Source organism: Phocoena phocoena, chromosome 9 (genome assembly GCF_963924675.1).
Source record: "Phocoena phocoena chromosome 9, mPhoPho1.1, whole genome shotgun sequence".
Classification (NCBI taxonomy): Eukaryota; Metazoa; Chordata; class Mammalia; order Artiodactyla; family Phocoenidae; genus Phocoena; species Phocoena phocoena.
Window position 1 is genome coordinate 33883362 of NC_089227.1, and position 22259 is coordinate 33905620.

Consider the following 22259-nt stretch of genomic DNA (forward strand, 5'->3'; position numbering starts at 1 on the left):
TATCCCTATTTTACAAGTGGAAAACAGGTACAGAGAGAGTTTTTTCACAGTACCTAGGGGACGTGGGAGGGTGTTAGTACTCATACCACTAATTGTTATACATTTCTCTTGGCACTTAAGCAGTCTAATACGTGTTACATGTTTATGTCTAGATACTACTTCCTAACTTAGACTGTAAGCTCTTTATCACCTTTTATTTTATTCATTCATTTAAGATGCATTGTGTTGACAAAAAATTTAATCAATTGTTGATCTAAGCAAGAAATGGAAAATTTTATTCGAGCCAACCTGAGGTTTATAACCTGGGAGATGGCTTTTCAGAAAGCTATGAGAACTGTTCTGCCCGTTAGATGGCAAAGCACACTTATACACGTTTTTGAGACAAAGCGTTATACATCACATGAGGCATCAGCAGATTACACAGTCCAGATAGGCACTTAACAAAGTGAGTAGTGATCATCATGGCCCCTTACAGGACGAAGAAGGAAGGTTATCTCCTAGGGAGGTCTTGTTACTGCAGACGCACAATACACACTAACGGGGAGGGAGGAGGCCCAAATCAGCAGAGAAAATTCTCACATTAAAATTTTTCTTGTCTTGCCATAAAATGTGAATTTTATTTCATCTTTATTTTATTTTTGAGTCATATGGGGGTTGCAGTGGTGAACTAGACTGATATCATGGTCCCAGCCTTAGTGACCTTGGAGTTTAGGTAAGGAAGGGGGGGAGGGGAGACAAACGGGCAATTAACATAAAATTAATATAAAACCAGTGTTTGATGGTGATAATTTACAAAGATGGGGGAACTACCTTATCATTAGGTGGGGAAGAGAAGTAGGGTGGTAGTAAACTACTCAGAGGAAAAGGGTATATATCTGAGCTGAAATTTGACACAGGAGTAGAATTTTCCCATGTGAGAGAAGCTGCCCTATTCCCAGATAGAAGGAATGGGGTGGGGGTGGGGGGGGAAGAGAGGGGAGGGGAGAGGGAGTGGGGAGGGGCAGAAGGTGGGCTGAGTGGCTCACTGAGCATGCTGGGGCTAGCGTAAAGTGAGGAGTGGTAAATGAAAATACTGGGCGCAAATTGTAAAATGGTTTGGTAATTTAAGAGCCGGATTAAGCAGTCTGTGTCGTCCTGAGGGAAATGGGGTGCCTGTGTGAGGCTTTAAACAGGGCAAGCTCATGGAGACCTGGCTGCTCCAGAGTATCTTCACCATAAAACTAAGCTTCCACAGGCAATCCTGAAGTTTCGGATGCAAGGCCGGAAAGAAATGTACAGAGTGATGTTTCGGCTTTGTGTCCCACAGGCCTTGGGGCTGGTGTGACGTTTGGGGGTACAAGAGAAGCCCTTGGGATGACAGACCGAGCCATTTGGAAAGTGGTGGTATGATTTCCTGAATTAGTGATACAGAATGAGAAGAGAAGCCGGGCTGGAGAGGGATGATGGTTTCGTTTTCAGAAGTGTTGCGTCTGAGGCATCTGGGCTGTTTTTTAGGATTGGGTTCTCTGCACAAAATATATTCCATAAATATTTTAACATTTATTTGTTGTACCGTCCAAGCTTGTAAACCTACCAAACCACCTTACTACTGGATATGATCAACGTGTGAACCCCGAATAAATCTACATTCTAAATCCAATGAGGACGTAGCGAAAATACGGGTTTGCGGTCTCTTGAGCGACGGGGTGATGGTTGGCCTTTGAGCATGCTCAATGCTTAACCACAGGCTCCTAGCTCCACAGGCGTCCAAGTGCGAAAAAGCGGTTGCCCCCTGCTGGTCAGAATTGAGTACTTCAGCGCCAGGAGAGGCAATTTCCTAGGGGCGTGGTAGCTGGTGGATGACGTAGAAACCCGGCGTCCAGAGAGAGGCGGTTATTGACTGCGTAAGCAAGTGCGCGCCGTGGGAAACCTGACCAGCCGCATGGCTGCGGGTTGCTCAGCGTCTCCGCGGCCGAAGGCGGCCTCAGAAGGGCCGGTGGTGGGACCGGCCGGCGTCTTGCCTTGCCTAGAATTGCCTACCTACGCGGCCGCCTGTGCGCTCGTGAATAGCCGCTACTCCTGCCTGGTGGCGGGGCCGCACCGAAGACACATCGCACTGTCGCCGCGCTACCTTAACAGGAAACGCACCGGTATCCGAGAACAGCTCGATGCCGAGCTCCTGCGCTATTCCGAGAGGTACCAGTCTCTTACACTTTTCTTTCCCAGAGCGGACAACATCATAACGTTGCTTACTGCTCCTTCTTTGGGGCACGGGAGGGGGCAGCGGGTGGACGTCTTAATGGCGCAGCAGAAAAGGGGCGAATGGGAGGTCTCACCGGCCTCAGCGAGCTTACCCCGAGGCATTCTGGAGTGGCAGTCCACCTCGAGAGGCTAGTGCCTCCCTGGTCAAGATCTGTAGAGTCCCTTTCATAGGCAAGAAAGAAAACGTTAAGGTGACATGAATTGTGTTGGCGGAAGGGGTGAAGAAGCTCGCTCCACGAGAGGAAGAGGTAAGAATAGACCAGGGGTTTGGAGACCGGTTAGTTTTATATGTTTTCTCATTTGATAATGAAAGTTCGGAATGCAGTACTTCAAAAGATTCTCTTTCACTTTATAGAAAATTATACATGAAGCATTAATACTTCGTTCAATCGTTTATTTATAAACCACGAACGGCGGTTTTTATTGTTTTGGCCCTGGTACTCTCCCTGGTTTCTCTTCTCTTGGACCTGATCAGGGATGAGAGAAATACTATTACTTTGTTTCCTTTTTAAGAGTGGGAAAAGGAAAGCCTATTGCTCTTGAAGGTGAAAAAAACCCTTTTGCTGCATTTAAAGTAAGATATTCGAAAATAACTTGAAAACGCTTAGAATTACAAGGGTGGAGGGTCAGGGGGAGGGGGCAGATAGATATACCTTAATATTCCTCTAGACCACTTGGCTGGAAAGTAAGGGTTATAAAACTAGAGTGAGTGGATTCCCTGGGGATTCGTTATTACCCTTCAGGAATTTAATGAACCCATGGAAATTGCAGTTTTCCTATGTCAGTTTTCTTGGGTAAAGCATCCAAGGTTTTCACTACTTTCTCAAGGGATCCTGAACACTACATAGGTTAAGCATCTAGAATTTGCAGCTTCCTCCAAGCACCAGCACACACTTGTGTATCTATTTTGTATACTAGAGACTTGGGATATAAAAAAAAAACAAGGTCCCTGTTTCAAGAAGCTTTAAGCACTAGTAAAGACACAGATGTAAGCCAGATAAATCAATGAAATGTTAAAATTTGACAGAAATCTAAAGTTATAGAAAGAAGAAGTGGTGAATTGGATCTTAGGACCTTTGAGAACAACTTGGTAGGAGGAGGGTACTTTTGAGATATCAGCATTCTGGGCAAAAAGAGTGGCATAAACAAATGGATAGTAGTTGTGAAGTAGAATACTTTGCCCAGATAATTGTAAGTACTTTGTAACGGAAGTAAAGTTTATATCAGGGAAAGACATTGGGTACAGCTGGAGAGGAGGGCAGTGGCTCAAAGATGGGGTGGAGGATAATTCAGAAAGGATGGCCATTTTGCTCTTCCCCACCTGCCTTTGCCAGGTGTTTTTTTTGTTTGTTTGTTCTGTTTGCTTAAGCAGGAAGCAGGGTTACCACTTTGTCCTCTCAGTAACCTCCAACTCTGAAACTTGGCACACTCTTGAGACAGTGGTACCTGTGATGTCTGGGACATAAGCAGATTTGCAGTTTAAGAAACCACTTGATAGCATTATGTGATGGGTTTAAGGAGGATGAGACAGTAAATATGAAGAAAAATTAAGAGCTTGTTATACTTGTCCAAGAGAAAATTGATTAGAGAGGATGCATTTGGAAGATTTAAGGATATGTAAGGTGGTCATAAAATCTGGAAACATAGATGTTTGATCTGTAACTAATTAATGCCTCCACTTAGGCTAGAGGAGTAGGAACCATTACACCAGAGAGATGAGGAACTGACTGGATAATGATAATTTCTGTAACTGAATTGGACAGTGTGACCATGTGGCTTAAGTTGCACTCTGAACAGATCTGAACTCCCCACCCTACCCCCCATTATTCTGGGGGTGTGCTAAAAACTCCAGTTTATTCTGTGCAAAAGGGGCACCATACATTTAACTGTGCATTAATAATGAGGGACAAAACATTGAATATATCAAGAATTGTAATATTGATCCACCATTTATCATATATAGTTTATGTTTCCAGACTTTGGGGCCATTCGGTACAATCAGGAGGACATGCTTCTCTTTGTTTAAGAAGTAAGGAAAAGGGGAGAATTGAGAATGGCTCTCATGTTAGTTATCTCAACAGCATCCTCTACATGACACACTGTCCACCTTTTTTTTCCCAGTGACAGAATTTTTTAAAGATAATACCATTTCAGTTTTGAAAAGTCTGCTTAGAGAAAATGGGTAGGTTTCCAAAATCACATTATAATTTCTAAGCTATATCTTTGAGAGGTCATTTTCTTATCCCTTTTGTATATAACAGCTCTTGAGTTATTTGAAGGTGGCAAATATGTTACCTCCCAGTAGTTCCAGAAAAGTCTTAAGTGTGCATGCAGTCTAATCATCCCTTAAACTTGATTTGTTTTCTAAGTATCTCAAGTGAGGCTATCACTCGGCCCTGAAACCTACTTAGGATGGTTTCAGAAGAGCAAAGGTAAAAGAGGGAAAGGTATAATGTTGAGGTGTCTGTCTCTGTCTGATGATTTCTAGTAAATATTATGCAGTGAGTTGCTTCTGAAAAGGTTTGCTGGATTTACACAAGTTCTTTTGGGTTTAGGCTCTATGGTCACATTCCCTAGTCAGCACTTCTGAACCCTGCAGAACTCAGTATGCCCTCTTATAAGAAATATTTTGCAGTACTACCTTTACTGTCATTGGAAACACACTTTAGTGTACTGAAATGAAACTTAAAGATAGTATAATCTACCTACAGAATTGAAAAAACATTCATATAGTGCTCTCATACAATACAGCAAAATGTATTTCAGTGTGATAATGCTCAAGCATGACTACCTGGACAGAATAAAGCCTCCTTAACCTTGAATCATTGTGAATGTATCAGTTGCAAATGTAGCTTGGTGCAGGGATCTTGGGTTGATAGCTCACACAACATACAGTGTCTATAGTGGTAAAATGCTATCCTGAAATAATGTGTATATTCTCAGTAAAGTTCCATGCAAAACAAGCTACTCTTGAATTTATATATTAGTTATATTCCTGGAAATTTTAAATTATATTGAAACCATGCAAAGATTTTATGTTCATACACACACACACATATATGCATATATTTTTAGGTACTACGACCGACTGTTTATAAATGTTTATAAAATGAGGTTTGTCCACTCATTTAACTCATGTAGAGCTAGGGACAATTTTCATTGTGTAGGACTGTTTTGTACGTGGCAGAATGTTTCCCATCCCTGGTCTTTGCAATGTGACAACTATGATTAGTACCACGAACTCCCAAATGCCCCTTAGGGGACAACAGTTTTCCCCCACTTGAAACTCTTTAATTGTTGATTAGGGGAAACAAAGTGTTAATTTTGTTTTTTTTTCTCATGTGGCGGTTACTTTTTTTTTAAACCCCTCCTTTCTCTCTGTTTTCTGGGCCCCTAATATTTTCTTTGTGATGGTATAGTTCCTGCTTAGGAAAGCCACATGCAGAAATTAGTAATTCAAAAGGGTGCTTTCTGGAGTAAGTCTCTGAGTTTATGGATTTCCTAATTTGGTATTAAGTTCCGTTCCAGTGACTCCTGGCTGTTTTAAACAACTGCTACTAGGTATAAATTCTTACTTTTATTCTCTGTGAACCATTCTAGAAGTTTGAGTTCACCAAAAATGTTCTCTGCTCTCAAAGGCCTTAGATTCCTGTCTGGAATCCAAACATGTAAACAAAGAGATTAGGTAAATAAGAACTGTGCTCAGAGTCCTATAGGAGTAGAGGCAGCATGATTTAAGCCTTGCCTGGGGGAGTCAGGAAAGTTTTCAGAAACATGTAGGTAGTGGCTGTGGCAGTGAAGTCACCAGCTCAGACTCCTTAGTAGCTGTAATTTTTTTTGGCGGTACGCGTGCCTCTCACTGCTGTGGCCTCTCCCGTTGCGGAGTACAGGCTCCAGACGCGCAGACTCAGAAGTTGTGGCTCACGGGCCTAGTTGCTCCGCGGCATGTGGGATCTTCCCAGACCAGGGTTCACCGTGTCCCCTGCAGTGGCAGGCAGATTCTCAAATCACTGCGCCACCAGGGAAGCCCCGAACATACAGATTAAAGTGTCAGAATCAGTTCTCAAAAAATGAAATAGTTGTATTTGTTAACATTTTGTTATACTAGCAACAGTTGCAGTTTGGGGATTTTTCTCCATTAAGTCATCATTGGCTTTAATATTCAGGGGCTTCAGCTTTGACCCTAATACTTCTCTTGCTATATGCCATCTAGTACAGAAATTCGGTAATGGTGGATAATACCAAAATTGCCTCGATTCAGTAATATTCACAGAAATAGACATTTTTCTTGCTAAGTCCCATTTTGTCTCTCATTCTAGCATGACTAGAATTCAGATGAATAGGAAATAGGGAAGAAGTGTCAACTTATTGCTCTTGTATACTTGGACATTTTGTTTCTGGCTACCTATCTTGAATAATTATTTTTAACTTAGCCATTATTTTGGAACCCTTTGACGAAATTGAACTTCTAAAGTTGTTGCAGTCTAATCATATACTATTGTGCTTTTGTCATGGGTGATTATATTAGGAGATGTATACTCTGGACTCAGCATATCTAATCAATTAAAAGGGGATAAATATCGTTTTTCTTTTCTATCTTTTTTTTTTTTTTTTTTACAGCCTTTTAGGTGTACCCATTGCTTATGATAACATCAAAGTAGTGGGTGAATTAGGAGATATTTATGATGATCAGGGACACATTCATCTTAACATTGAAGCAGATTTTGTTATTTTCTGCCCTGAACCAGGGCAAAAACTTATGGTATGTATCTTTTTTATTCTATCTTTCTTTATATAGTTATTTAATTATATAATTAGGAAAATTTTAAGAGACTGTACACCTTGGAATTCACAAGGATTGCTTTTGTAGGTAACAAAATAATTTTTAAGGAAACAATAAAAATTATTTTCCATCAGTTTAATCTAGGTAAGTTTTTAAAATTTTTATTGAAGTATAGTTGATTTACAATGTTCTGTTAGTTTCAAGTGTACAGCAAAGTGATTCAAGTGATATATATTCATATATACATATATATTCTTTTTCAGACTCTTTTCCATTATAGATTATTACAGGACATTGAATATAGTTCCCTGTGCTATACAGTAGGTTCTTGTTGTTTATCTGTTTTATATATAATAGTGTGTATCTGTTAACCCACCCTCCTAATTTATCCTTCCCCCTCCCCTTTGGTAACCATAAGTTTGTCCTTTATGTTTGTGAATCTACTTCTGTTCTGTAAATAAGTTTATTTGTATCATTTTTTAAAATTCCATGTATAATTGGTATCATGATACTTGTTCTTCTCTGACTTATTTCACTTAGTGTGATTATCTCTAGGTCCATCCATGTTGCTGCAAATGGCATTATTTCATCCTTTTTATGGCTGAGTACTATTCCATTGTGTGTGTGTGTGTGTGTGTGTGTGTGTGTGTGTATGTGTATGTGTACCACATCTTCTTTATCCATTCTTCTGTCCGTGGACACTTAGGTTCTTTCCGTGTCTTGGCTATTGTAAATAGTGCAGCTGTGAACATTGGAAGCATGTATGTTTTAGAATTAGTTTTTGTCTTTTCTGGATATATGCCCAGGAGTGCAACTGCTGGATCATATGGTGACTCTATTTAAAAAAATTTTTTTTTTCTGCGGTATGCGGGCCTCTCACTGTTGTGGCCTCTCCCATTGCGGAGCACAGACTCTGGACGTGCAGGCTTAGCGGCCATGGCTCACGGGCCTAGCCGCTCCGCGGCATGTGGGATCTTCCCAGACCGGGGCATGAACCCGTGTCCCCTGCATCGGCAGGCGGACTCTCAACCACTGAGCCACCAGGGAAGCCCTATTTTTAATTTTTTAAGGAACATCCATACTGTTCTCCATAGTGGCTGCATCAGTTTACATTCCCACCAACAGTGCAGGAGGGTTCCATTTTCTCCACACCCTCTCCAGTATTTATTGTTTGTAGACTTTTTGATGATGGCTGTTCTGAAAGGTGAGGTGATACCTCATTGTGGTTCTGATGTGCATTTCTCTGGTAATTAGTGATGTTGAGCATCTTTCCATCTGTATGTCTTCTTTGAAAAATGTCTGTTTAGGTCTTCTGCCCATTTTTTGATTGGGTTGTTTGTTTTTTTTGATGCTGAGCTCTATGAGTTCTTTGTATATATCGGAAATTAATCCCTTGTCAGTCACATTGTTTGCAAATATTTTCTCCCGGTCCATAGGTTGTCTTTTCATTTTGTTTACGGTTTCCTTTGCTGTGCAAAGTATTTTAAATTTAATTAGATCCCATTTTTTAATTTTTGCTTTTATTTCCATTACTCTAGGAGATGGATTCAAAAAAATATTGCTGTGGTTTATGTCAAAGAGTGTTCTGCCTGTGTTTTACTCCAGGAGTTTGAGTATCTGGTCTTACATTTAGGTTTTTAATCCATTTTTAGTTTATTTTTGTATGTGGCGTTAGAAAATGTGCTAATTTCATTCTTTTACATGTAGCTGTCCAGTTTTCCCAGCACTGCTTATTGAAGAGATTGTCTTTTCTCCATTGAATATTCTTGCCTCCTTTGTCGTAGATTAATTGACCATTAAGTGCATGGGTTTATTTCTTCCGGCTTTCTATCCTGTTCCACTCATCTATGTGTCCATTTTTGTGCCAGTACCATGCTGTTTTGATGACTGTAGCTTTGTAGTATAGTCTGAAGTCAGGGAGCTTAACTGCTCCAGCTCCCTTATTCTTGCTGAAGATTGTTTTGGCTATTTGGGGTTTTTTGTGTTTCCATACAAATTTTAAAATTATTTGTTTTAGTTCTCTGAAACTGCCATTGGTAATTTGATAGTGATTGCACTGAATCGGTAGATTGCCTTGGGTAGTATGGTTATCTTAACAATACTGATTTTTCCAATCCAAGAACACGGTATATCTTTCCATTTGTTTATGTTGTCTTCAATTTCTTTTCAGTTTTTGGAGTGCAGGTCTTTTGCCCCCTTTGGTAGGTTTATTTGCAGGTGTTTAATTATTTTTGACAATTATTTTTGACATGATGGTTAATGGGATTGTTTCCTTAATTTCTCTTTCTGAAAGTTTGTTTTTAGCACATAGAAATACAAGTGATTTCTATATACAGTAAGTCCCCTACACATGAACCTTCAAGTTGCAAACTTTCAAAGGTGGAAACGTGCCTTCCATCAACGTCAGGTGTGAGTGAAATCACAGCTTGCCTTCTGTCTCCTATTGCTGACTATCCTTCAGCTCTGCCGTCTCCCACCTCCTCTCCCTCCTCAAGTCAGTAACTCTTCTTGCCTCTTCACTTGATGCCAGCCCTGGTATGCCAGCTGTTGTACTGTACTACTGTACTTTTTAAGGTATTGTACTGTAAGATTAAAAATGTTTTATCTTTTTGTGTTTTTTATGTATTATTTGCGTGAAAAGTATTATATGCCTATTACAGTACAGTACTGTACAGCCGATTATGTTAGTTGGGTACCTAGGCTAACTTTGTTGGACTTACAGCAAACAAATTGGACTTATAACGTGCTCTCAGAATGGAACTCGTTCATATGTAGGGGACTATTAATTTTGAATCCTGCAACTTTACCAAATTCATTGATGAGATCTACTTGGTTTTTGGTGGCGTCTTTAGGATTTTCTATGTATAGTATCATGATCCGCAAACAGTGACAGTTTTACTTCTTCCTTTCCAATTTGGATTCTGTTTATTTCTTTTTCTTCTATAATTGCTGTGCTAAGACTTCCAAAACTGTGTTGAATAAAAGTGCTGAAAGTGCTCATCTTTGCCTTGTTCCTGAACTTAGACGGAATACTTTTCAGCTTTTCACCACTGAGCTTGATATTAGCTGTCGGTTTGTCATATATGACCTTTACTGTCTTGACGTATGTTTCCTCTATGCCCACTTTCTGGAGCCTTTTTATTGTAAATAGATGTTAAATTTTATCAAAATCTTTTTCTCCTTCTATTGAGATGATCATATGATTTTTACTCTTCACTTTGTTAATGTGTTGTATCATATTGATTGATTTCGTATTTTGAAGAATCCTTGCGTCCCTGGGATAAATCCCACTTGATCATGGTGTATGATCATTTTAATGTATTTTTGGATTTTGTTTGCTAGTAATTTGTTGAGTATTTTTGCATCTATGTTCATCAGTGATATTGGCCTGTAATTTTTCTTTTTTGTTATCTTTGTCTGGCTTTGGTATCAGGGTGATGGTGGCCTTGTAGAATTAGCTTGGGAGTGTTCCTTCCTCTGCAATTTTTTAGAATAGTTTCAGAAGGATAGGTGTTACCTGTTCTTTAAATGTTTGATAGAATTCACCTGTGAAGCCATCTGGTCCTGGACTTTTGTTTGGGGGAAGTTTTTAAATCACTGTTTCAATTTCAGTACTTCTGATTAGTCTGTTCATATTTTCTTTTCTTCCTGGTTCAGTTGTATTTTGCTAAGAATTTCTCCATTTCTTCTAGGTTGTCCATTTTATTGGTATATAGTTGTTTTGTTGTAGTCTCTTATTATCCTTTGTATTTCTGTGGTGTCAGTTGCAACTTCTCTTTCATTTCTAACTTTACTGATTTGAGTACTCTGCTTTTTTTTCTTGATGAATCTGGCTAAACTTTTATCAATTTTCTTTATCTTTTCAAATAAATAACTTTTAGTTTCATTGATCTTTTCAATTGTTTGTTTTTGTTTATTTCATTTATTTCTGCTCTGATCTTTTGATTTCTTTCCTTCTACTAACTTTGGGTTTTGTTTGTTATTCTTTCTTTCATTGTTTTAGGTGTAAGGTTAAGTTGTTTATTTGGGATTGTTCTTGTTTCCTGAGGTAAGATTGTATGCTATAAACTTCCCTCTTAGAACTGCTTTTGCTGCATCCCAAAGGTTTTGGACCATGGTGTTCTTGTTGTCATTTGTCTTTAGGTGTTTTATGATTTCCTCTTTGATTTCCTCAGTGTTCCATTGGTTTAGTAATATATTGTTCAGCATCCATGTGTTTGTGTTTTTTACAGTTTATTTCCTGTGGTTGATTTTTAATCACATAGCGTTGTGGTCAGAAAAGATGCTTGATATGATTTCAGTTTTCTGAAATTGACCAAGGCGTTTATTGTGGCCCCAGATGTGATCTGTCCTGGAGAATGTTCCATGTGCACTTGAGAAGAAAGTGTATTTTGGTGCTTTCAGATGGAATGTTCTAAAAATATCAATTAAGTCCATCTTTGTGTCATTTAAGGCTTGTGTTTCCGTATGGATTTTCTGTCTGGATGATCTGCCCATTGATGAAAATGGATGACAAAGTCCCCCACTGTTATTGTGTTAATGCTGGTTTCTCCTTTTATGTCTGTTAGCATTTTGCCTTATATATTTTTTGTTGTTGTTGTTGTTGTTTTTTCCGGTACCCGGGCCTCTCAGTGTTGCGGCCCCTCCTGTTGTGAAGCACAGGCTCTGGACGCGCAGGCCCAACGGCTATGGCTCATGGGCCTAGCCGCTCTGTGGCATGTGGGATCTTCCCGGACCGGGGCACGAACCCACGTCCCTTGCATCGGCAGGTGGACTGTCAACCGCTGCGCCACCAGGGAAGCCCTGCCTTATATATTGAGGTGCTCCTATGTTGAGTGCATATATATTTACAATTGTTACAATTGTTATATCTTCTTTGATTGTTCCATCTTCTTTGATTGTCCCCTTGATCATTATGTAGTTTCTTTCTTTGTCTCTTGTAACATTCTTTATTTTAAAGTCTATTTTGTTTGATATAAGTATTGCTACTCCAGCTTTCTTTTGATTTCCATTTGCGTGGAATACCTTTCTCCATCCCCTCACATTCAGTCGGTATGTGTCCCTAGATGTGAAGTCAATCTCTTGTAGACAGCATATACACGGGTCTTGTTTTTGTATCCATTGAGCAAGTCTGTGTCTTTTGTCGGGAGCGTTTATTTACATTTAAGGGAATTATCGATATGAATGTATTTATTGCCATTTTGTTAATTGTTTTGGATTTGTTTTTTAAGGTCTTTTTTCTTCCCTTCCTCTTTTGTTCTCTACTCTGGTGATTTGATGTCTATCTTTAATGATGTGTTTGGATTGCTTTTTTTATGTATCTATTATAGATTATTGGTTTGTGGTTCCCAGGAGGTTTTGATATAGAAGTCTGTATATGTACAAGATTGTTTGAAGTTGCTGATCTTTTAATTTCAAAAGCAGTTCCAATATCCTGCATTTGTACTTTCCTCTTCTCACGATTGCTGGTTTGTGTGTGGACGATTTCCTGCCTTTACTTGATGTTTGCCTTTACTGGTGAGCTTCTGCATTCGTAATTTTCTTGATTCTAGTTGTGGCCTTTTCTTTTCCACATAGAGAAGTTCCTTCAGGATTTGTTGTAACGCTGGTTTGGTGGTACTGAAATCTCTTAGTTTTTGCTTGTCTATAGTACTTGATTTCTCTGTCAAATGTGAACAAGAGCCTTGCTGGGTAGAGTATTCCTTGTTTTTAAACTTTTCCTTTTTGTTAGTTTAAATGTATTGTGCCTCTCCCTTCTGGTCTGCAGAGTTTCTGTTGAAAAATCAGCTGATAAACTTATGGGGGTTCCCTTATATGTTATTTGTTACTTTTCCCTTGTTTTAATATTTTTTCTTTAATTTTTGTCAGTCTGGTTAATATGTGTTTTGGTGTGTTCCTCCTTGGGTTTATCTTGTATGGGACTCTGTGCTTCCTGGACTTGAGTGTTTCCTTCCTCACGGTAGAGAAGTTTTCAGCTATAATCTCTTCAGATATTTTCTCAGGCCCTTTCTCTCTCTTCTCCTTCTGGGACCCATATAATGCGAATGGTGGTGCATTTAATGTTGCCTCAGAGGTCTCTGAGACTGTCCTCGTTTCTTTTCATTTTTTTTTCTTTAGTCTGTTCCATGGCAGTGATTTCCACCATTCTGTCTTTGAGCTAACTTATTTGTTCTTCTGCCTCAGTTATTCTGCTATTAATTCTTCTGTATTTTTCATTCCAGTTATTGTATTGTTCATCTGTTCTTTAAAAACACCTCATGCAACTTCTTGGTCTGTGCTGCCAATTTTTCCCCCAAGATCTTAGATCTTTACTCTCATTACTTTAAATTCTTTTTCAGGTAAGTTGCCTATCTCCACTTCATTTAGTTCTTGTAGGTTTTTATCTTGTTCCTTCATCTGGAACATATTTCTTTGCCATCTCATTTTGTCTGTCTGTGTTTGTGGTCTCCTTTTTGCTGGCTGGAGGATTGTAGCTCCTCTTGCTTCAGGTGTCTGCCCTCTTGTTGGTGACCTGAGGCTTGTGCGGGCTTCTTGGTGGAAGGTACCGGTGCTTGCCCCCTGGTGGGTGGAGCTGGGTCTTGTCCCTCTGGTGAGCAGGGCCATGTCAAGGGGTGTGTTTATAGGTGGCTGTGAGCTCACTGTGGCTTTAAGTACCTTGTCTGCTGATGGGTGGGGCTGTTTTCCTATCCTGCTGGTTGTTTGGCCTGAGGCTTTTCATCATCACTGGAGCCTGCAGGCTGTTGGGTAGGGCCAGGTCTTGATGTCAAAATGGCAAGGGAGCTCACACTAATCAGTATTCTCTGGGGCCTCTGCCACCAGTGTTCTTGCCCCTGCCATGAGCCACAGCTGACCCGCACCTCCCTCCGCAGAAATCCTCCAAGACCCATAGGTAGTCCAGCCCCAGCTCCTATGGAGTTACTGCATTATGCTGGGTCCCAGTGCATGTGAAGCCTTGTGTGCACCCTCCATGAGTGGAGTGTTTCCCCCAGTCCTGTGGAGCTCCTACACTCAAGCCCTGCTGGCTTTCAAAGCCAAGTGCTTTTAGGGATTCCTTCTGATGCCAGACCCTCTGGCTGGGGAGCCTGACATGGGGCTCACTCTTGTGGGAGAACCTCTGCAATATAATTAATTTTCCAGTTTGTGGGTTGCCCATCTGGTGAGTATGGGATTTGATTATGTTGCGAAAACGCCCTTCCTGCCGTCTCACTTTGTTTTCTTTTTTGTCTTCGAATGTAAAATATCTCTCTTGGTTCCAGTCTTCTTTATCAATGATTGTTCAGCAGTTGTGATTTTGGTGTTTCTGCAAGAGGAGGTTAGCTCAAGTCCTTCTACTCTGCCGTGTTTTCTGGAATTGAGAGGCTGCTTTTAGTTTGGATGCTTGCTGTCTCTTTCCTCATTGTGTGCTTGCCATTATCCCCTTGATATGGGGTGTGTAGGTACAGCCTTCCTTACATGCTCCCCAGACAGTAGGGACAGCACATGGCGCCTGGTGAAAGGTCTTGTGTGGGTGGCCGCTCTCCACTCCTGGGACACTGGGGGCAGGGCGTGTTGCCTGGTCGTGGGTCTCGTATGAATTGCTGTTCTCATGCCCTCCTGGGACAGCAGGGGCAGGGCCTAGCACCTGCTCATGGGTGTTCTATGGGCGACTACTCTCCACACCCTCCTGGGACACTGGGGGCTGTGCTTGATGCCTGTTCATGAGTCTCGTATGGGCTGGTGCTATCTGTGCACTCCTGGGACAGCAGGGACAGAGCTTCACGCCCGCTTGAAGGGTCTCGTATGGGTGGTGCTCTCCACGCACTCCTGGACTGGGACAGGGCAGGGCCTGGCACCTGCTTGTGGGTCTTTTAGCGGCAGTCCACGCCAGCCTCAGGAGCCTGCTGTGGTGGCAGTGACTCAGCACACCGCTGGAGCTCCTATAGCGGTGTCCTGTTGTCTGGGAGCACTCACAGGGGAAAGAAACTCGTGGTGGGCCTAGTCCTTTCCCTGGGTCTGACCTCTGAAGCCTGAGCTTCAGCACCCAGCCCCCTCCCACACCAACAGAGGAGCGTCTCAGGCTGGGGAATGCAGTGTGGCACTGCTGGTCTTCTGTGCATGTTATTCTCCATTTTGCCTTCCACACACCAGTTGCTGCTCTTTCCTCTTGGGCTATGAAGCTATCCCTCCATACATTCTGATCTCCTTGTTGGTGAAGAGACTTCCCAGGGCGTGGGAACCTTTCCTCCTTCACAGCTCCTTCTTTGGGGTGTAGGACCCATTGCGATTCCTTCTTTTTCATTTTCCTTTTATCCTACGTGGCTATGGGGAGGTTTTCTTGTGATCGGAAGTCTGAGGTCTTCTTTTGGCATTTAGTAGATGTTCTATGTGAATCGTTCACTAGTAGATGTATTTTTAATATTTTTGTGGGAGAAGGTGAGCTGCATATCATACTCCTCTGCCATCTTGATCTCCTCCAGCCAGTCTGTGAACTTTGGTTGGAGCATTTAGTCCATTTACATTTAAGGTAATTACCAATATGTATATTGTTATAGCCGTTTTTAAAAATTGTTTTAGACTTGTTTTTGTAGGTCTTTTTTTTCCCCTTTTTTAATTTTATTCTCTTGTGAGTGGGTGATTATCTTTAGTGTTATGTTTGGATTCCTTTTGTCTTTTGTGTGTGTAAATCTATTACAGATTTTTGGTTTGTGTAGAGCAGTCTCTCTCTCTCTCTCTCTCTCTATATATATATATAAAACACACATATATGTATATAACATACATATATATATATAAAACACATATGTATATATATGTGATTGCTTTTAAGGTGTTAATCTCTTAATTTCAAATGCATTTTAAGTGCCCTACATTTGTACTCTTTTCCCCTCATGATTACTCTTTTTGATACCATATTTTACATCTAATTGTTTTTTGTTTCCCTTAATTGCTTATTGTGGATGTAGGTGATTTTTACCACTTTAATGTTTTCCCCTTCCTACTAGCTTTGCATGTGGGTGATTTCCTACCTTTACTATGTTTGCTTTTACTGGTGAGTTTTTGCATTTCGTAATTTCCTTGTTTCTAGTTGTGGCATTTTCTTTTTTGCCTAGAGAAGTTCCTTTAACATTTATTGTGTAAATCTCGTGTTGCGGTGCTTAATTCTTTTAGGTGTTGCTTATCTGTGAAGGTTTTAATTTCTCCATCAAATCTTTTGAGACCCTTGCTGGGTATTTATTCTTGGTTGTAGGTTTTTCCCTTTCATCACTTTAAATAATCTTGCTACTCTCTTAGGGCTTGTGGAGTTTCTGCTGAAATATTAGCAGGTAACCTTATGGGAGTTACCTTGTAGGTTAGCTATTACTTTTCAGTGTGTCTTGGCATGTTCTTTGAGTTCATCCTGTATGGGACTCTGCATTTCCTGGACTTGAGTGCCTCTTTCCTTTCCCAGGTTAGGGAAGTTTTCAGCTATTATCTCTTCAGATATTTTCTCAGGCCCTTTCTCTCTTAACCTTCTGTGTCCCCTATCATGTGAATCTTACTGCACTTGATATTGTCCTAGAGGTGTCTTAAACAATGTCATTTATTTTCATTCTTTTTTCTGTTCAGTGGCAGTCTAGGCAAGTTTTTAAACTCCATGATACTAAAACTGACGTGCATGTACAGAGTATATGTCCCATCCGATTTATTCTCTGTATACCATCAGAATGATTTTAAAGGGTTAACATTTTTTTATTACTATTTTATAACTTCTCAAATATATACAAGTATAGTTTTTTTATATAGGATTCAGATGGTATAGCAATATATAGAACTGGAGTTGCAAATCCAAATAGCTGTGGGACCAGGCAGGTAATGGAAATGAATGATAGGGGTCAAGGCATCCATACTGTGCTGTGGAAATGAAGGCCCTGTGGGGAAGGTCTTTCAGTTTTTTGTTTTTTGTTTTTTAAGAGAAGGTGAAAATGCAGAAGTTGATGTGAAATCTACTAAAATGTGTACATTTATCCACATCACTTGCTCCTTTCCCACCAGCAGTTCTCTGTGTTCATATGTACTTGTATATATATGTATTTTTTCCTTTAACTAAATGTCTATAGGAATTGTTTAGTCCATGAGAACTGTTAACTAGCCCTTGATACTGTTAATTAAAATGTAGGTCAGATTTCACTATAACAAAATTACAAGGCCTTTCTAATTTAAAAATGTTTTTCAATGTCATTTGAACTGCTAGAAATAGTACCCTCGCCCTCCAAACTGGGATCCTATAACCTCCATACTATTAAAGTTGGTGGTAGATTTGTACTTTAAAATTCCCAAATTAAACTGTCATCTGCTTTTTGTAAATTATCATAAATGTAAATGTGTACATGGAAATAACATTCTAATTGTACAGAAAGTGAAACGAAGTTAAATTATCCCTTTTACTCTGTCCCCTACAATAAGATCCAGTCCTCAAATAATTTGACCATTTTTTTCCATTTAATAATATGAGATATAGTTTACATACAATATAATGTATCAGGTTTAATTTACATACAGTAAAACGCGATAGATCAGCCCGTGCAGCCCAGTGAATTCTGACAAGTGCGTAGAAAGTGCCTATAAAGTGCCTATAAAGTGCCTATAAAGTGCCTATACCATTTTCTCTCCTTAGAAGTGACTCTCACGCCCTGTCCTGGTCAATCCCCTTTATCCTAGATACAAACGCTATTCTGACTTCATTATCATAAATTAGTTTCACTTGTTCTATAATTCCTTATCAGTGGAATTTTTCGTTATACACTCACAGTCTGGCCTCTTTTGGTCATGTTTTTGAGTAATATCCATGCTGTCCGGTATATTGGTGGATTTTGTCTTCTAATCGTTCATGGTATTCAGTTATATGAGTATATATGTACTTTGATTATCAATTTGATTATCCATCCTCCTTGATGGACATTTGAGTTGTTTCCAGTCTGGACCTGTTATGAACAGAGCTATTGTAAACATGTATTTTCGTTTCTCCTAAGTAGAAACTTGAAGCAGTATTGCTAGGTCAGGGTAAACGTGTGTTTAACTTTATGGAGAACTAATATCCCCTTCAGTACTTCCAGTTGCTCTGCATTCTTGCCGACAATTGGTGTTGTCTTTTGATTTTACTGGTGGGCATATGGTAGTTTTTCCTTACGGTTTTAATTTGTATTTCCCTCATGAGCTGTTTTTCATATGTTTCGGTAAGAAGGGCCTGTTCAAGTACTTTATCCCTTTTTAACTGGGGTTTTATATTCTTTTCATAGTTTTGGTACACATCCTTTTCAGGTAACTGTATTGTGAGTATTCATTCCCAGTCTGTGTCTTATTTATTAACTTTTAATGGTACCATTTGACAAGCAGAAGCTTTTAATTTTGATGCAGTCTAATTTATCATATTATACTTTCTAGAGCCTATCTAAGAAACTTGGCTACCCCTCAGTTGCAAGGATATTCTTCTATAAGATTCTAGAATTTTTGTAGTTTTAGCTTTTCTGTGTAGGCCTGTGATCAATCTTGTTTTTTTGTGTGTAGGACTTCATAGGACCTTGAGCTCCATTTTCTTGCCCATATTCAGTGTTCTCAACCCATACATTGAAAAGACTTTTCTTTGCTCATTGAGCACTTTTTAATTGAAAACTTTATAACAGTTTTAGAAAAATTGAATGTAAAGTATAGCATTCTCATATACATCACCTCCTTCCACACCGCTCCCCCCCCAAAAAATCCTCACATAAACATACTATTTCAGTTATTATTGACATACATACAGATGTGGTACATTTGTTACAATTGTTGAGCCAATATTGATACATTATTAAAGTCTATAGTTTACAGTAGAGTTCACTCTTTGTATTGTACATTCTTTGAGTTTTGACAAAGGTATAATGACACATATCCAACATTACAGTATCCTATGGAATAACTGGTCACTCTAAAAATCCTCTGTGCTCTACCTATTCATTGCTCCCTCCCTCAGAAACCATGGCAACTACTTTTTCTTTTTTTTTTAAACTGTCTCCATAGTTTTGCCTTTTTTCCAGAATGTCATATAGTGGAATCACAGAGTATGTAACCTTTTCAGATTGGCTTCTTTCACGTACAAATGTGTTTAAGGTTCCTCCATGTCTTTTTCTTGGCTTGGTAGCTTCTTTTTATTGCTGAATAATATTCTAATGTATAGATGTAGCACAGATCCTTCAGACCATCCAGAAGGTACCATTCTGGACTCCAGACTCCTTATAAGGAGACAAGTAACTTTTATTCTGGCACATGTGGAAGGAGGTACTGCCATTAAACAACACTGTATATGTGTTAATATTTCTTACAGTTTTATAATTCAAAATATGTGATTTTTAGAAAAAAGCTTCGGGTTTTCATTCATTAACTTTATATATGTTGATTCCTAGGGGACTAGAAAACTAAGTTTCTTGGAAATTTTCATTTTAACCTTAAAATCATATAGTATTGTTATTTTATTATTTAGTTTTAAAGCTTCTGGTAATGTTATGGTTTAGTTAAAATAGCCATGCTCAAGGTGAGCTTTCTAAAAACTCTAGAGTGTTCCTAAAGTGGTATTTTAGTGTAATATGTGGTAAGTTTTAAATGAGGATCAACTTTTTCGATATTGAATTATACCATTATTTTGACATTTTCTATTTGAAGATCACTTTGAAGACTGTAAAGTTTGTTTCACCTTTTAACTCTTTGGCTCTCTTCTTGATGTAATATTTTTTCCTTCTTCCCAGGGTACAGTTAATAAAGTGTCTTCCAGCCACATTGGCTGTTTAGTACACGGGTGCTTCAATGCCTCCATTCCTAAACCTGAGCAGATGCCAGCAGAGCAGTGGCAGACTCTGGAGATAAACATGGGTGATGAACTAGAATTTGAAGTATTTCGTTTAGACTCAGATGCTGCTGGAGTATTCTGCATTCGGGGAAAACTAAATATCACTAGGTCAGTTCCTAATCATTTTTGATACTTAATCGTTTCTATTAATTCTGAATTAAGGGAACAAAATCCTGCTTTTAAAAAGTTAATTTTTTTTACTGGAATATTTGTACTTCCAAACCATAAAGTCAATGTAAATATGAATCATAAGTGCTCTGACAGTGCATTGAATATTCTGAAGCTCTGCATCTAACTGGTATTCTAGTTTGTTGGTAATCTTTTTAAAAGTTGATCCCTGAACTTGAGACTACTAGAAGCTTAATCCTATTGCATAACTATTACCCTCTTGTTTTTACACAGTTGAAACAAAAATAATGATTTTATTATTGTCATTATACCAGGTAGATCATTTAATTTCTGTATTTTTCTTGTTTGGAATTCTTATAAGAATTACTTTGATCCTGAGCCTGGGTTCATGGGAGCCAAGTTTAATGGGGGGGAGGGGAACTCTTCGCATCCTGTGTTAGCAACTTTTTCTAGATTCTGCCTTGATAAGGCCTTGATAAGTAACAGGAGTATGGGTTAAAGTTCTAGAGCAGCTGTCCAAAAGAACTTTCTGTGATGATAGAAATGTGCTATATTTGTGCAATCTAGCTTGTTGCTCAAGCCTCACTCTTGAGCATCTGAAATGTGACTAGTGTGACTGAGGAAGTGAATTTTTTAAGTTAGCTTATTGAAATTTCTTAAATTTAAATAGTTACAGGTGGCTAGTGCTACTCTATGGGACAGCAGTTCTGTAGAGAGAGGGCTACTTCATTGATCCTTGTTTTTATAAAATATTCACAACTTTGAAGTCATACTGTTTCAGCATAGGTTAAGAAGAACAATGAACTATTACTTAAACAAGGATTGAGGTAGTAGATGGGGAACTCCAATACTTTGATAGATATGAGAAGTTTTTTTTCTTTTTTTTTTTTCCTATCAAATGTCACTGGTTTGGCTGGTAAGGCTGGGTGGGTATGGTGATGTTTAGTGTTCAGTTTGGTTTTCCGAACCAAGCTAAAATTTAGAAGCCATGTTTTTGACAAAAGTTTATGTCATTTTTATATATGAAACAGTCTAGGGAAAGTACTTGGGAAACAAAAAATTTAACATTTCCAAGACATGTCACTGTGCTGGGAGATAACAGGATAGAATATTTGAAATTTGTGTCCTAGGTATGATATCTTGTACTACTGTCATTATTTAGAAAAATCTTAGCATGTGGGGAATATTCTTGATCTTATTTTGTTCTTTCATTTTTGCTTAATGTTCTATAAATTTTTTAAACTAATTTATAGTTTACAAACCAAGTGCTCTGCAATTTCTGAAGAAGTAACAGAAACTGGCACTGAAGAAGCTACTGAAAAACCTCAAAAGAAGAAAAAGAAAAAGAAGAAAGACCCAGAGCCATATGAAGTGGAAAGTGGTATCACAGAGCTAGATGTTACCATGAAGGAAGAGACAGATCTGCAGATTAATAACAATGTGAATGGCCTCTGGGAGGAAGAGCCAAAGAAGAAGAAAAAGCACCAGGACCCTGTTTTCCAAGGCAGTGACTCCAGTGGTTACCAAAGTGACCATAAAAAGAAAAAAAAGAAAAGAAAGCACAGTGAGGAGGCTGAATTTGCACCACTTTTGGAACATGCACCTAAAAAGAAAAGGGAAAAGTAATTTTCTAGTGCATTTTAAATATGATTTGGTTTTTTAAAAATTGATTTACACAAAAGAGATGACTAAAGTTTGAACTATGAAATGTTTTGTATTCCAATACTTTGCAAAACAGGGAACATTTGATGAGTTGAGTTTTTGGTGCTAAAACTACAAAACAGATAAATTTGGGAAATGCCAGTATTATTGAAGTGCCATTTTACTATAGACAGACAGAATAGAAAGGTAAGAGCTGCCCTCAATCTCAACTCCTTCATTCTTCCAGTGTATACCTTCTAAATAAAATGATTTCTACAGTCTGCAAAAGGACTTTTAAAATACAGTATTCTTTCATATCATACAGAATGAGTTTTGAGCTTGGGCTTTTTTGTTGTTACAGGTTTCACATTTAGTCATGATATTACATGACATGCTATTTTGCTTTGTTTAAATGACCAGTTTTAGGATTTCTTTTATCATGGCTACTACAGTATTTCTACTGTTAACTTAGAATGGTTTGCCAAAGGAGTTTCTGAAGTTTCCAGAGCTCTTAAGAATCTTGCCACTACTGACTGTGTGGTAGGAAACAATATTCACTATTCTTTTCTTCTAGGTGCATGTATGTTGTTTTCCTTTTTCTCTCAGTCTGAGAGGTTGATGGAGAGG

The 22259-nt window shown here is 39.0% G+C and overlaps 1 protein-coding gene across 1 annotated transcript; it reads left to right on the forward strand.

Annotated features, from left to right (window-relative positions):
* The first annotated feature begins 1866 nt into the window (after nucleotides 1-1866).
* Nucleotides 1867-21827, forward strand: POLR1F (RNA polymerase I subunit F). The gene is made up of 4 exons (XM_065884079.1): nucleotides 1867-2175; nucleotides 6862-7003; nucleotides 19762-19970; nucleotides 21245-21827. Exons 1-4 carry the CDS (start codon nucleotides 1922-1924, stop codon nucleotides 21615-21617), a joined length of 978 nt encoding a protein of 325 aa, XP_065740151.1. The 5' UTR covers nucleotides 1867-1921; the 3' UTR covers nucleotides 21618-21827.
* The last annotated feature ends 432 nt before the right edge of the window (nucleotides 21828-22259 follow it).